Genomic DNA, 17,180 nt, shown 5'->3' with positions numbered 1-17,180 from the left:
ACCCAGCTACCCAATCACTGCCAGGTGGAAAATAAAATCTCGACTTCACCCGGGATAGATCTCGGTCCCTTTGCTTGTGAAGCGAGTGCTCTACCATGTGAGCTAACAGGACCCCCGTCGTGTTGATTTAACCATGTCATGAAATCAAAGACATATCAATCTTTGTTTGTTCTTTTTTTCTATTTTTTGTTGTTGTTTAGTCGGTTGCTTGATCTCATTTTATAAAAGTCCATTTGACACTAATCTGTTTGGTATAAGGTTTGATTTTAAAAACCTGTTGATTCATAAAGTTTATGTGGTACAAATTCTATATTTTCCAAACAAATTATAAATGTTATGAGCAGAAAACATGCTTGTTCGATTTTTATTTTCTTATCTCATCATTTCATCGCTAATAAAGTACTACTTACAACAATACCGAATTAATTGTAACAGCGCTTTAAACGCGTCATGAACCGTCCTGCATGTTAATTTTTTTTTTTAATTGGGACCACATAAAAAGCGATTTGAGCACATGTAGCGGATATTTTAAAAAGCTGAGATAAAAGAGGTGGAGTTTGTCTGAATCGTGGGATCCAAAATATGATGAAAAATTGAAAATAGAAATGATTCGGGTGGACGAATATTACTTATATGCAGGTCTGATAACCCAAGTTGTTATGGGCCGTTCGTTGAATTGTCCAAATGGAAATACTCACAAACCAATGCAAAATATTGTCTATTGCAACAATTCTAAGACACGCCCATAATTGCAAATTAAATTAGGTTATCAGATCTGCTGATAGGTGCACCTAGCTTCGGATGGAAACCGTACCGTTGTGTTTTCATCCACAAGGCCTGTCTATTTTCACCTTTTCCTTAGTGTCTTTAATCAGTGAGCTGTCGTTCTTTAGAAGAAAAAAAAGTGGGCATTTAGAAATGTGGACAGAAAAATCGTCCTTCGAACATCGATGGATTTAAATCAATCGATATTTAAAGAACAAATTTTCTGTCCAAATTTTTAAATATCTGTTTTTCTAGAGTACTCAAGTTTTTTGTTGTTTTTTGCGCTGGTTTTTTTTCTTCTGTTTTTGTTGAGTCTCTTCTCAATGAAATTTTAAATTCTGACAAAGAGTTTCATAATGACAAAATAACATGATTAAATTCCAAGTGCTGGTATGACTGAGACAAACTTCACACTATGCTTCATTGTCATTTTGGATAATTTTTTAAATAGCATTTTTTTATAATTTGATTTTCGCCTTTATAACTTCCATACTTCAAAACTTTAGCAATACAATATAATAAGTATGATATTTTATGGAGATGAGTTGAGATGGAAAATGTCATTAAAACGAAACTTACTTGACAACATTTTTACAACAGTTGTTTTGTGGTGGTGGGCGCAGTGAGTTGTGTCTGTCATTATTATGAACTTATATTATGGGCCGTATTGTACAATCACAATTATGACTTCAAAGTCAAACAAAAATCACAACATTATAAATATCAACAAACAACAAATTGGTTTATTTTCCAAGCGCCTTCATTCTGCCGAGAATATGTCATTAATTTGTGATGTTATCATTTAATTTGACAATAGAATATTTCAATTTACTTCCTTTTGTAGTTTCCTCCAAAATTTTAACAATTTGTAATCATTTGGGTCACGTGTAACTGCGCATGCGCGCAATAAATTATAATGGTACTGTCGAGACTGCTAGAAAATCATCGGTCCGAGATTTAACTGTCCTTGATCAAGATCATAATAACATGACGATTTTACTTGAATGTAGACCCCGGTCTACACATGTTTTTCTCCAATTCAATATTATTTTAGATATTCCCAAATTTACGTAAACATGATTCCTAAAACGTGTACATTTTGAAATGTTGTCATGTTGTATTATAATATTTTCCAACATTGTTTCATGACAATCGTAGGATCTATTGCATCGGAATTGCTTTGATTTTATCATATCTGAAAATTAAATACAATTTCTTTCTTTTTATAACATTTTGAATACGCAATACCAACCCCAAATATTACGGGATTTCCTAGAATGAATGACGTCATGAAGAGACGACCTTCACCTTCACTCCTGGTCCCCGTAGAGCTCTCCAAAATTATCGTTGCCAAAATCGATTCCCGAACTGGTCATCAAATTGGTCGTTGTAGTTTATCCCATAATGGTCTTTGTACCACTTGATTAGCTGGTTACTCATTGAGTTCTGCGATGACTGCATGTCTTTCTTGGCGGCTATGTCCATGGGTTTTCCCTGGAGGTAAGGGTTAGGGGCGTTCTCAGCCTGGGGAGGTAGAAAGAGCGGAGATGTAAGGAAATGTTTGAATTGCCTGTGAAGAATTAGAAATGTTAAAAGTAAAAGATAAACGGGGTCCAATTCGATGTTATGCGTTTATGTAAAATACTCACTTGTATCGCCCGCCTGATTATTCTTGCCAACACACAAAACTGTGCTTAACCTTTAACGTTTAGTCCCTTGGAAGGACTTTATTGAGAACTAATCAACTGATGGTCTAACAATGTGAATGAGCTAAGAGACATCAACTTCATTAATTTCGTAGCTTGGTTAATAAGGATCTGAAAAAGTGTGTATGAAAAAGTACCAGAGAAAACGAGGAAGAAAAATAAACGGGGAAAAAATCCATCCAAAATGTCAGCTGTCTTCGAGGCAAGTAGATTTTTTTTCTCTTTTGCTTTGTCTGGCACTGTTTCATACACACATTTTCAGATCTTTGTCTTACACCAGTGCCTGCTCCCTAATTTGTAGGTTGGCTAGTAGAGCATTTGCATCGTAAGTAAGAGTTCGTATTCCTCTATCCAGCCAGCAGTGATTGGGTAGATATGTCGTATCAGATTTGGAGAAAAGGACTTTGCGATAGACTAGCGTTCTTTCCAAAGGGTAGCAAATATTTGCCATTGTCAATTGAACTCCACAGGAACGGGACTCCACGCCGGCTTTTTGGTTCTTTAAATCTAGGAGACTACAGTGGAATCAGCATAAAGTCAACACATTTTAAGTCAACGTCTGTTTAAAATCAACCCTTTTTGTTGGTTCTAATTTCTGTTCTGTACCTAAGCGTGTTCCTTTAATAATGGATAAAAACTCAACAAATCTTGAAAATGACGAATAAAAGCTATAATATCCTTATACTATTGGAAAGGAAGAAACCGAAAGTATAAAAGAAAAAGTAGTCCTTTACAGCCATGCAGAGTCGGAATTTATCCCAGTTTCTATGGTGTGAAACGGACAATAGCAATTGCTTGCTACCCTTTTATTAGGACGATAGTCTATCGCAAAGAACTTTCTGCCAGATCTGACGGACCTAGCTACCCAATCACTGCTGGATGGACAAAAGGGGGAGGGGGGGAAGAAACAAATCTTGACTTCACCCATGATCGAACTTAGGTCGGTTTGTGTGTGAAGCGAGTGCTCTACCAACTGAGCTATCAGGACCCTTAAAAAAGGAAAGTATATTTTAAATTTGCCTGTATAATGTATTATCTTGTCCAATACAATTCAGGTGGAGATGGAGGGTTATATTAATGCATAAGAAAAAGGTCTCATATCTAACACGGCCATTAAGCGGTTCAGCCATTTCTATTTGTTTTCTGGACTACTGGTTTAAGCTAAATAAAAGTTTTCAATTAATTAAATTTAATCACAAAGGACGAAAATTAAAGTTTAAAAAACACATTGCAAATAAGATAGTCCTCATTTTGATTAGATTTAATTATAACGCCGCCCTAAAAGGTTTTCTATTTTGGAAAATGTAAATAGGTCTATGTATTTTCTGAAGAATTGTACATTATTCTATGAATACATAATATACTTAAAGTTAACAAAGGCCATTTTAATGTTTACGTATAGAAATAAAACAATTTTAATATATTTACAACATTGACTGCGAGTGCACAATATATAAAGTATGTAAATATTTGTTGGTCTATTGTAATTTATTTTGTTTATATTTTGTTTGTTTGTTTGTTTGTTTTTGTTTTGTTTTGTTTTGTTTTGGGGCGGTTGGGTTTTGTTTTATTCTTTTGTGGGTATTTTGGGGGGTTTTTTCGGCTTTTGTTTGATTTTTGTGGTTTCTTTTTTTTTTCTTTTTTTTTTTTTTTTGTTTGTTTGTTTTGTACTTTGGAAATTTGGTTTTGGTTTCATCTTGTTTTTGTTTTGCTTTGTTTTGTTTGTTTTTTTCCTTTTTTTCTTTTTTTTTTCTTCTTTTTTTTTTCTTTAAGTCTTCTTTATATATTTACTTTTGCTGCTGCTGCTGAAGGGGAAATCCTTACTATCCATTAAATAGCCAGATTAGAGTATTGGTCCAGAGATTATTGGACCGTGAGAAAGATGAGATTAAATGCTGACGTCACCTTGGGACGTTTATTGATTTATGGATGATGAAGAAAAAGATCAATTATCTTAATAGAATAATGAATAATAATTAATAAATAAATAAATAGATAGATAGTTTGGTAAATGATTGATAGAATGATATAGATAGATAAACAGATAGATAGATAGATAGATAGATAGATAGATAGATAGATAGATAGATAGATAGATAGATAGATAGATAGATAGATAGATAGATAGATAGATAGATAGATCAATAAAAGAAAAACGAAACAAAAACAACATGAGAGAGAGTGTGTGTGTGTGTGTGTGTGTGTGGATTTGTGTGTGTGTGTGTGTGCATGTGTGTTTGTATGTATAGATGTATACAAGTTAAGAACCACCTGATATTGATAATGCTTGAATATAAGTCATTTACATAATAACGCCACTGAACATGTACGAGTATATTGATGTTCAACGCTATAATAAAAGTAACTTATTATTAACAGTCAGCGGCATTGAAAAAAAAAAAGTCAATTTAGATGGGACAACATTGATAAAATCTGGTAAAATATCCACATATTTACTCAGTGATCAAATGCATTTTCATAGCTGATTCTTATAATTAAAAGTCAAATATTAATCAAATTTTAATAACACATCAAATGTTTAATTCAAGGCAGAATTTTTTGTGGAAGATATCAAATTTAAGTTTACAAAACTTAACTCACTATCGTTTTAAAATGTGAAAGCATATGTATAAAATAATGCCAAATAAAGCAGAAAGATAAAACAAGAAAAAAAAATGAGCCTGCTCGACTGAGAATCGAACCTCGGACATCCTGATTACAGGTCAGACTTTATACCATTGTAATGGGCTTTCTTATCAATTTTGTTTAATTTGTTTCTTGTTTTTTGTGTGTGTGAGGGGTGTTTTTTTTAACGTTTTTTTTTTTTGTCTTTTTTGTATGCTGTTTGATTTTTGGGGTTGTTTTAAATTTTATTGTGTTTGTTCTTTGTTTGTTTGTTTGTTGTCGTTTTTTTTTTTTTTTTTTTTTTTTTTTTTTTTTTGTTGATTTTTTTTTTTTTTGCTGTTTTGTTGTTGTTTTTTTTTTTTTTTTTTTTTTTATTATTATTATTAATTTTATTTTCGTTTTCCTTTTTAATCAAAATCTAGCGCAAATTGATCTCTCAAGATCCGAGAGAGAGTCTTTTTCAATACAAAAAGCTTAAAGCCAATACAATATCCAAAATAGAATTGAATAAATGAATATATGTTTAGATACTTAAACATTAATTTATATATATATATATATATATATATATATATATATATATATATATATATATATATATATATATATATATATATATATATTCGTGAGAAATTGATATACATGGATCATATAGAGTGCTCGACAATTGAGGAGCACGAATTATCTTTATTATCTCACCTTTTAAAACAATTTTTTTATCGCCAACAAATTTGTTTCAGCCGGTGCAATGGCTTCTTCAATCATATTTCCATTTAATGCAATACGAGAAGCCTGTCAGGCGTCCTTTTTCTACTTTCACTCTAACATATTAAACCTATTCACACCTGAGTTGAGTGAAATAATGTGCGTTAATTCCTTACCCAAGGATACAATGCCAGAGATCGATTTTTTTAACCTCACTCTCACCTGTCAAGCCGCTGATCATACATGGCATCGTTTGATATGGGGGGGGGGAGGGTGTAGATGAACCATCTATAATACATAATGTTTGGAAGATACAGTTTAAAGCCCTATAAATTGATATCTACTACTAGGAGAGATAAAGCAATGAAAATTGCATATTGGGGGAATGCGATGTCACCGATTTTGTCCCTTTATTGTGTCCAATACAGTTATGAGGACATAATATTTCTCAAGGCCTGATAGTTTCCACGAGTGAACGAAAATCTATATTCACACCAACTCATGTGAAAGCTTAGACAACAGTCCAGTGTGATTCCGTTCTTCTTCTTCTTCTTCTTCTTCTTCTTCTTATTATTATTATTATTATTATTATTATTATTATTATTATTATTATTATTATTATTATTATTATTATTATTATTATTATTATTATTTTGTCACCATCGCGGGACATAAAGGGAAGAAAAGTGTAATGTCAAAAAACCGGTTCCTATTTCATTTAAAGTGTAAGGAAGACTGGGTAATTCTTCTTCTGGTGTCAGAGTGATGGCATCTTATTTTCTAATCTACATATTAATATTATATGCTGGTCGTCAATAAATATAATCCATCCTCGCTCTTTGACGTCCCGTATTCCCAAGAATCTGCCTCTACACCCTCCTACTGAAATAGTTATGCCTTCTTTAATATGTAACCTATTCATTATTAGTACTCCGAAGACCAAAAGAGTGGAGGGTTTGACGTCACGACTTTTCTTTCCTAATTGGCAACAAATGCATTCACTCAATGGGTGCACATCAAAATGAGTTAAAATAAAAGTGGAATTACTGAGAAAATTGATGGAAACGTTAGACATGGCATGGCTGGGAGCAACAAACATGGACATCTATGTGAGACCAAAAGTGATGAACGTTTCAAATAATGCCAAGAATGTGACTCATCGTGTGGAAATGGTAATATCTCAGATTCAATTTGCTGGCACTAAGCGTACATTTTGGCAGGTCTGATAACCGAAACCAAAAATGGGCCTGTTTAAACATTGTTGTAATGGACACTATTTTGAGTTGTTTTGAGAGCATTTCCACGAGAACAATGAGACTCATGATAATTTGAGTTTTCAGACCTGCAAATAGGTAAACGTCGCTGTGGCCCCATGCATGAACCTGATAACCCACATTTTAATACAATTGAGAAAATCAAACATAATTTCTTTAACGGAAAATGAGGGTTGGAGTTGCAGTTTAGTGTAGAAGAACGGTAACAGTATTTTTTTTTTCTTTTAAACTAGAGAAAGCAATACGATTTATTAATATGTTATTCAATACAGTAACACATTGTTCAAGAAAATTTGGCTCCTCGGGTTTTTGCATGGGACATCAGAAGTAATTTAGATACTGAAAATTGAATTCTTTTTTTTTTTTAATGAGACTTTGTTAGAGCCAAAAGATAAAATTTCATACTTCGCATCATTTTGACTTTCTGCTCAGTTTATTTACTTCACCTAGTTCGTTTCAGATATCACACCATTTTGACAGAGTGAGTCACATAATATAAAACAAGGAGTTTTTGCAAATACATAAAACAAAATAAGGATTGACATTGAAAATGAAAAAGTTCCAACATAAAATACTGTCAATCACTTACTCGTTTATGAATTATGTGTGGGGACTTTTTAGCCACCAAAGTGATTCTCTTCCGGGTTGGGTTCAAGAGAGCGCTGTTCTCCTGAAAGGAGAAAATCGACCCTTGACCTAATAATTAACTTCGACCCTTGACCTAATAATTAACTTCGACCTTTGACCTAATTAACTACGTCAGATTTTTAGTTCATCTCTTTATCTTGTGTGGTATAAAATGGCATAAGTCTTTCAATTTCGTCAGAAAACTTTTACTTTTTAATGAAATATTTATTGGTGGATTTTTTTAATGCCCAAATTGTAAATTTAAAAAATTGAACCCCGCGATTTCAACATTTGTTTATTTGAATTAAACGTTTTCTGACCAAAATGAAAGAGATGGTTTGTTTTTAAGACAAGTTTGGTTCCATAAAATTTTATTTTGAAAACGTCAATATATTAGAATAATTCACATTTACTTAATAACAGTTAGAGACATTAGGATTTTTTAAAGAAAAATTTCAGAGAGTTTCCTGTTATCATTGCCAAAAAGTTTTGCTTCAAACAAAACTAAACAAATAACATTTTCCTTCAACAAATTTCAACTTAAGAATGTTTTAGTTTGATACAAATTATTGTTTTAAAGTAAAACTAAACACGCAAAACTAAAATGAAGAAACATTACTTGCGAAAATAATATTTGTCTTGAGTGTCTCTAGTCCAAGAAAGAAGTTTATTAACCAGGTAACAGCCGTACTTTTTTAACAAGATGGGGGTCATTTAAATCAATCGATATGTATTGGAGGACGAGTTTTCTGGCCACATTTTTACATACGTTCTTTCCAGGGTTCGGCAGTTAACTGGTTAACTTGCCAAATATATATATATATATATATATATATATATATATATATATATATATATATATATATATTGAGTATTGGTGGGTACTCGTAGGTACGAAAGTGCTCGATAATGATGGTTAGACTAATATAGAATGCAAATTGTCACTCACATTTTTGTGCCGAGACGTCGAACATAAGAATCGCTCGCACAAATGTGATGACAATTGCATCTTTAATATTTATATATATAATATAATTATAATAATAATTTATAAATATGACCAAAAAAATATCATTAGTACGTGACAACTATTTCATTTGATTTCAAAATTCCAAAAAAATATGAGATTGCACGCTTTAGACAATTTGATTGCCTTTAACATCAGCCGATATGTTTTCAATGAGTCTAAAAGGAAAATGTGTGTACCATACAGTGCCAGACAAAGCAGAGAGTAAAATGCAATAAACAAGTATCCCAAAATAATAAAACAATTGAAGAAGAGCACCTCAGATTGCTCGATTGGATGGCAGTCTGAACTCAAAGGTCTGATGTTCGATCCCTACTGACGAAGGCTAAAAGATAGACTTAATTTTCTATAGTGATTTCTCTCTGTTCTATCTGACACTGCGTCACACGCCTTTTCATATTTTTATTTGCATTAGAGCCTGCTTCTCAACTTTAACTTTCTGTAAGATTTTAAAACTCAAATCCTGGGAATCGGAGCCCGACCCCATCCCCATCCCATCAACGCAAACACAAACACACACACACACACAAAAAAGTTAATTTTAACCTGGATGGTAAATTTCTACAAAAATATTAGAAACTGAGGGAGTTATTCAAACACAATTCTAACATTCGGAGAAATAATTAAGTAAGATATAGACACTGAATGTATGCGTTTAAATAAAATACTCACCACATCTGTCAGCCAGATAAGTCGTATCTAAACATAACAAAACTATTTGTGACCTTAAACGTTTATAGTCTGATTTAGAGAATGTAGTGAGACCGTATCACCCAACTGGCGGTCAAACACCAATAACAAAGAGCTTAATAATGTCATCTTTACTCAATCCACTGGAACACGACCTACCTGACTCGAAGCTTTGATTTTGGAGATTTGATCCATGACCTTATTCAGAGTTTGTTGATATCCGGAGTTGCCTTTGGACGACACGGTCTCTTGTCCTGCCGGGCAGCTAAACATGTGTTCTGTGTCACAGGGGCAGTCTTGTTCGCTTAGAAGCTTATTGTTGTTTTCGGCGGAATTCTCGAAATTCTCTACACAGTTGTCTTTAGCTGAATGAATTACAAAGAAAATCGATACATTGGATATAGTACAATAACCATTTGATATGCTCAGAGTGCCTCAGGAGGGCTCCCTAACAGGAAACAATTGGGTGATGTCAAAATACCGTTTACAATCTCCTTGAAGCGTGAAACCAGCCCTTCGGAGGACTGTATACATACTTTTAGGAACTGAGCTTCTGGTTTCAGAGTGATGGCATCTTATTTTCAAGCCAAAATAATTGCTGGTCATCAATAAAGGTCATCCGTTCTCGCTTCTTTTACGCCCGGTAATCATAATAACTTTCTTATTTATCCTGCTACTAATATAGTTATACTAACTTTTGATTCAATATGTAATCTATTCATTGTTAGCCCTCTGGACGACTGGTTACACACGTCTAAGGAATTTTGAACCGGAAGAGGGGAAGGTGTGACGTCTCGACTTCTTGCTTCCCATTAACAACATCACATAATACTCGTATGTAGGACATGACAAGAGGTTCTTACGAGCTTAGCATTCGAGTCAAGTTTAAAGGATGTGAACGATAAGCCGTTTCCCTTGGAGTAAACTTTACTTCGTCTACAAGCAGAACTCGAACGAGGTATCTACGGAGGAAAAATGAGTACTTTAATGCACATTAGGCCCAATGGGGCCGGGGTTTTCCAGTTTTCTATAGCGTGAAACGGACAATAGCAATTGCTTGCTACCCTTTGGATAGGACGCTTGTCTATTGCAAAATACTTTCCGCCAGATTTTATAGACCCAGCTACCCAAAAACTGCTGGGTGAACAGGAGTTGGGGGTCAGAAAATATCTGGACTGCACCCACGATCAATCTCTCTCCTTTTGCGTGTGAAGCGAGTGCTCTTCCAACTGAGCTACAGTATGTCAAAAGGTAAGCTATATCACAAGACCACAAAGCCATATTATATATATTAGTTATAAATCTCTGAGTGGTATTAAGTCAAGATTTTGTCAACTAAAATGTTCTCACAGTTCGTAAAATATGGTGAATTGAACTTCTATTGCATACGGTACAATTTGTCTGTCGGGTGTACCCTTACAAAATCAAGGTTGCTAGATCTCAAAACAGGCTTCAGCTACCTAAAGAAAAAGAGGCACTCCGTGCTCTCAGAGGGCTCAAGTCACTACCTTCACCCCTTTAGTGTATATAGTGCGGAAATGTCAAATTTATGGCTTTGCAGAGCCCTGGTTTGATTCCCGATATGGCCGCGAAATATTGAGTCCTGCGAAAAGACTCTTTGTTCAAATTATTCCATTGTGTTTAAGTTAAAATGAGTACCTGACCGGCAACAGCGTTGTCTCAATCGAAAAAAAATCTTGATCGCGCCTAACAGTCGTCATGCCTTGTCCTACATGTCAGGTGATGAGGTTGTTTTGGGAAAATTTGTAAAACGCTTTAAGTGTATTTAGTGAAAATCCTACTATAGAAAAGCTCACATAAAATACTTGACGCGCATTAATATAGAACAATGAATGCTAAATGCTGCACCCAACAATACAATGGATTTGTACCATAATACTTTTCAAAGAAATCACAAATCTAAAATGTCTGTTATGACACATTTTAACAAGATATCAAAACTTGTTTGAATGTTTCCATGCCTGTAAAACATCGTTTATCCTGTTTTCGCTTAACGTATCATCATCATCATCATCATCATCATCATCATCATCATCATCATCATCATCATCATCATCATCATCATAACCTTCATCATCATCATCATCACCATCATCATCATCATCATCATCATCATCATCATCATCATCATCATCATCATCATCATCATCATCATCATCATCACCATCAGCATCAGCATCATCAGTTACGTACCAGTCTTCCCAACAGGACAAGGGTTGGGTGGGTTACAGTAAGCAGGCAATGGTTTGTCACTCTTTGTCATTTTGTTGTTGGCAGGTCCTTCAGCTGTACCTCCTGTAGATAATATTATATATATACAAAAAAAAAAGTACAATAAAAGCATTGGATTGGAAATCGATTTTGCTTTTAATACTCGTCGTCGTCTTCTTCTTCTTCTTCTTCTTCTTCTTCTTCTTCTTCTTCTTCTTCTTCTTCTTCTTCTTCTTCTTCTTCTTCTTCTTCTTCTTCTTCTTCTTCATTAATATCATCATCATTAACATCATCATCACCATCATCATCATCATCACCATCATCATCATCATCATCATCATCATCATCACCAGCACCACCACCACCGTTGTACAATAACCCCCTTTTATTGAGGATCAATCTACATTTGGCTTGGTATCCACGTGAATACAACAAAAATACAGGTAACACTTTAATTTTCATTGAGGTAATTCAATTACTTAACTATGTCATACATCATGACCGTATGAGTAAAGCTGTCGTACTTGTGCCCGTAGGACCGTAGCAAGAGTGTATCAGCCCTCATGAAATCATATTATTGCCCATTCCCCTGCGATGGTTCACCACGTTGTCGTCGTGCAGGGGCTTTCCACTAAGAGTGATCCACAACCGGCATCCGAACTTCGATATTGTCTCTGACTCATCGTACTCCCGGATCCACAACTCCACTTCAACGAAACGGAATCGTAAGAAAATTGCTGGAACATCTTGGGGTGCAACTCCGTCAGTTCTAAGGACATCATCACTTGCTCTCTCGTACAGTGTCGCAGAGTATTGTGCTCCGGTATGGTCCAGATCCTCTCAAACACACAAAATAGACACTCTACTAAACGACACAATGAGAACCGTCTCAGGCACCCTCAAATCAACGCCAACCCCATGGCTCCCTGTTATGAGCGCAATCGCCCCACCTCACCTACGTCGAGAATCGGCATGTCAAAAACAGTTCAAACGTCTGGATAATACCTCAATTCTGACTCCACTAAGAAATAATAGAGTCGGCCCCTAAAACAGCTCGCCTCAAATCAAGGAAACCCTATTACTCGTACAATACCAGAAATGACAATTTCGACCTAGAGGAGGCCTGGCGAGAGGAATGGAAACAAAAACCACCAAAGGCTAGTGAAATTATTGGAGAACCAACGAACATACCACTGCCTGGTTTCCATACTCTTACCAGAAAGGAATGGTCAGCATGCAACAGAATAAGATCTAGGCATGGTAGAACAGCCTCAGACTTGCATCGATGGGGTTATGCATCATCTCCAAAATGCCCAGCATGCGATGACCCTTGCCAAGACATGGACCACATCATTTTGAAGTGCCCCGCAACAGCACCCCCAGGCGTCTACCAAATGGTTCATGAGGCGGACAGTGCTTTCGCGGATTGGGTGAAGCGAAACAACGTGGAGTTGTAGCCATACGAAACTACTACTATTGCCCATTTAGACGTTCTATTAATTCATCCACGACCTGACGGATATTCAGAAACTGTGGGCAAAGTGACAACAACTGAAATCTGAGCATGTAAACGAAAATTGTAACTGATGACTGACTGAAAAATGTGTTTGTTTACGTGATCAGTTTTCATGAGTTCTTGTCACTTCGCCTATAGTCTATGGACAAACGGCCGCCATGGAGGAATTAACTTTACGTCTAAATGTCATCGTCTGACCGTAGCCATCGTAAACTTATAGCCTGACACTGACCAAAAAATGACGTCAAAAGACAAGGCCTTGGCCACAAAAGAAAGCAAATCGTGAGATGTATTCAATAGTTTAACCAATTGGGTCACTTGTTTCCCTGAGCACCACTAGCGACAACTCACTTTGCGCTGTACAAACCTTATAACATGACGTCAAAAGATAAGTCCAAGCCCAAAAAATTACGTCACAATACAAGGCGACGGTGACAAAAAGGAATGTAGAAAGGCGTTTGTCATAAATAATGCTCGAGGTAATAAGGAATCATTGGTTGCATTTGTACTATTGAATACAACCGCAGCCATCCTTAACGTAATGCCTGACACTAAAACCCACCAAGACCCATATTTTGGCGTCATTTTTAGGTTTGCCGACTGCCTTGTGAGTTGTATGTAGTAGTGGTCAAGGAAACAAGCGATCCCATTGGTTGAACTGTTGAATACAACTCAAGAATCGTTTTCTTTCGTGGCCAAAAAACTTGTCTTTTGACATTATTGTTTGATCAGTGTCAGGCTATGAGTTAACGATGGCTACGATACAACTCACTATTCACTTTCCATAGTCGTGGCCTAATTTTTGGTCAATGTCGGGCTATGAATTGGCTTCTACAGTAATGACGTCACTTCCCAATGGCGCATTGTAACTGAGTAACTGGCTCTAAACTATCGGAATAATGGCGGACGCCCTTATGAAATATTTCTCCGACGAGTATAAAAGTGTATCCAGAGGAGAACAACATTTTAAATATGATCATGTTTTGACTTTTATACATTCTGATCACGTGACGTATGAAACTTTTTAGCCAGCATGAAGAATAAAAAGTACCAATTTTCTTTGTTTAGAACCACGCTGCTCGCCGTTGCTTGGCGACGTGACACAGAATATTGAATCCAATTAGTTAGAGGGTCCGAGCCCCCTTTTTGGCATGTTTTTCTTTTAATTTATACATTTTTATTTTTTTTTTTGCTTAGCCTTTATCAGGGCTGCACTGTGGTTGAAGCCTGGGTCATCTTTGTATGAATAAAAGGAATTGAGTTATTCACTTCCCTTACATGTGCCGGTATGTGGTCTTGTGGTATGACACTCGCTTTCGGATCGGAAGGTCCTGGGTTCGAGCCTCGCTCGGCGCATAGTTGAGTCCTTGGAAAAGGCTCTTTACTCACATTCTCTCACCGTACTCATGTGTAAAATGAGTACGTGGCCGTTAACAGCGTTGTCTCTGTCCGAAAAAAATTGTAATATCGCCTAACAGGCGTAATGTCCCGTCCCACATATTAATTGTTGCTGTTGGCCAGGGACCCCTTGTAAAGCATGTTTAGTGGATCTTGCGCTATATAAAAGTTCATTATCTAAATATGTAAATATGTAAATTTCTTACCGGCCACTGACTGATAACCGTGTAAAGCGCTGTGTTCAATGTGCTCCTGATCACGTATGTGTGCTCCACTGTACATCTGAGACCCGTACATATCATTGGAAGATTTCGAAGGACTATCCTCTAAGGAAGCAGCGAATTCTGGCCAGTAGGACCGCAGTTCGATGTCATTGGTGTTTTCCAGAGGAAGGTTCTCTGGGATGTAGTCTCCAAATGCGTCGGCGAGGAGTTGCATCCTGTACAGCTGTGCCAGGTCGGTGTAAGGGTCGTAGCTGGCAAAGGCCACGCCCAGTAATAACGGTGCTATAAAGAGAAAGGCTGACATCTTGCGGAATTAACTGTGGAATGTCGAGTAGAGCGAGAATAATATGCAATGCAGAACGAAAATTACTATTCAACGTCTCCAACTAAGCCTACTAAAAAGATATGGATTGGATGATTGTAGCTGGAGGGATTGGTGAAATGATAAATATCATTTACAACAATGAAAATAGTGACAACGACAACAGTATAGCAAACACCAATAATAACAACAACAGTGACAATAAGATTAACAACCCCAGCAGGTGAAATATATTGTCCATTTTCTGTTGGAATCTAGGTGCATATATTAGTATTAGGAAGTCTGCTAACCGAATGTAATCTTGGGCTTCCTTGAACATTGGGTTTTTTTTTAATTTGTTTTTGTTTCAAATGTTGAGTATACGATGAACTAAAGCATTTTCTCTAAATTAACTTTTACACCATTAAACAAATTTTGATATGAAAAGGACATGGTCTAAACACATCTTTTATCGTTCAAACAAAAAAATAATATTCCTAACCAAAGTAATTCTAGTTAATAATAGTATTCATTAAACAACATAAAACGAAACCTTATATCAATATTAGTCTATTTGACAATATTATTTATGTAGGTATATGATATTCGTAAACATTTTAATGCCACATACTTATTGAATTGGATACAGTTTTAAACATATCATGCCTTATAGCTTTCAAATTTAAAAAAAAAGCATTGCTAATCAAAACAGCGCTCATTGGAAATATTACTAATTTATCAATCACACTGAACAAAACGTTATATTAACATAAGTGGATTTGACCGAATTCCATTTGTTTTTATGTGGCACATTAAATATAATAAATACCACATAACATTTTATCAAAATGAAGGACAAGCTAAGTCGTTTATTTTTCAAAAAGAAACATACATTTGGTAATATTATCCATTAAACACTCCTGTACAAAATCTTACATTAACATTAGTATATCAAACAGACGTATTTGTTGAATTATTGTAAATGCCAAATAACACTATCACTACCCAGGACAGCCTCAGCATATGTCTCAAACAAAAACATACCATTACTAACCGAAATCGTTCTCAGTGGTAACATTATCCACTTATCAAAACAGTACAAGATTTTACATGGATATTAGTATACTGGACAGAGTATATATGTATAAAATAGGCGTATATATTACAAAATGAAATGTTACATACCAATGGAATCGTTGATCAATGTCCCTATAATATTATGTCTGGCACCTTGGTTGTTCCTGCCAGATGTTCTATAGGCACCGATGATAGAAGATGGCGACCTGATGACGTCAGTCTTCGCTAGTTATCGATCTGATGCCAGAACGAGATACACGGATTGGGGAGACAGGGATCGACTCACAGAAACACACACACACACACACACACACACAAACACACACAAACACATACATTCACACAAACACACATAGAATGACACTCAGGCACGTGAGAACACACGAATGGAGTGGAACCATCGTCATGGGTGGAATCGTTAGAAGGCTTTTGCGTCAAGAACGTTACAAGGTTTCATGTCAATATCGTCATCGTCGTCGTCATCAAGATTATCATGTTACCGTCATTTTATCATCATCATCATCATCATCATCATCATCATCATCATCATCATCATCATCACTACCACCAACAACATCATCAATAACAACATCATCCATGCCTTTATGATCTTCTTCTTCTTCTTCTGCTTCTTCTTCTTCTTCTTCTTCTTCTTCTTCTTCTTCTTCTTCTTCTTCTTCTTCTTCTTCTTCTTCTTCTTCTTCTTCTTCTTCTTCCTTATCCTCCTCCTCCTAGTCGTCTTCTAAATCCTCACCCTCCTCCATCTTTTACTTCTTCATCATCTTCTTTTTCTTCCTCCTTCTCTTCTTCCTTCTCATCTCATTTATTATTATTGTCATCATCATCACTATCCTCACATTATCATCATCGCCGTCTTCATCACCATACCATAAGCATCTTAACACCAAATCGTCATTTCACATCATCAACATTATCAGTAGCAGAACAGCATCATATTACAACCATGCCTGCTCCTCCTCCTCCTCCTCCTCCTCCTCCTCCTCCTCCTCCTC

At 35.7% G+C, this 17,180-nt stretch overlaps 1 protein-coding gene across 2 annotated transcripts; it reads right to left on the bottom strand.

Annotated features, from left to right (window-relative positions):
* Positions 1 to 1,488: 1,488 nt before the first annotated feature.
* Positions 1,489 to 16,404, bottom strand: LOC144963157 (neuroendocrine protein 7B2-like). 2 transcript variants are annotated; one of them, XM_078896865.1, is made up of 6 exons: positions 16,276 to 16,404; positions 14,772 to 15,106; positions 11,634 to 11,735; positions 9,579 to 9,784; positions 7,665 to 7,745; positions 1,489 to 2,289 (listed from the first exon to the last, which is right to left on the bottom strand). In XM_078896865.1, exons 2-6 carry the CDS (start codon positions 15,091 to 15,093, stop codon positions 2,107 to 2,109), a joined length of 894 nt encoding a protein of 297 aa, XP_078752991.1. In that variant the 5' UTR covers positions 15,094 to 15,106; positions 16,276 to 16,404; the 3' UTR covers positions 1,489 to 2,106. The 2 variants fall into 2 exon arrangements, with proteins under 2 accessions (XP_078752991.1, XP_078752992.1); XM_078896866.1 differs by lacking the exon at positions 7,665 to 7,745.
* Between the last annotated feature and the right edge of the window lie 776 nt (positions 16,405 to 17,180).

The sequence above is a fragment of the Berghia stephanieae genome, chromosome 1 (assembly GCF_034508935.2).
Source record: "Berghia stephanieae isolate SIO BIC M18660-M18661 chromosome 1, UCSD_Bste_1.3, whole genome shotgun sequence".
NCBI lineage: Eukaryota > Metazoa > Mollusca > Gastropoda > Nudibranchia > Aeolidiidae > Berghia > Berghia stephanieae.
This window is presented reverse-complemented; position numbering and strand designations above follow the sequence as displayed.

Coding starts and splice junctions, on each gene's coding strand:
- LOC144963157 (XM_078896865.1), bottom strand. CDS start 15,093: ATGTCAGCCTTTCTCTTTATAGCACCGTTATTACTGGGCGTGGCCTTT. Junction 11,736..14,771: donor CGGTTATCAGTCAGTGGCCG/GTAAGAAATTTA, acceptor TATTATCTACAG/GAGGTACAGCTGAAGGACCT. Junction 2,290..7,664: donor CACACATAATTCATAAACGA/GTAAGTGATTGA, acceptor CTACCTCCCCAG/GCTGAGAACGCCCCTAACCC.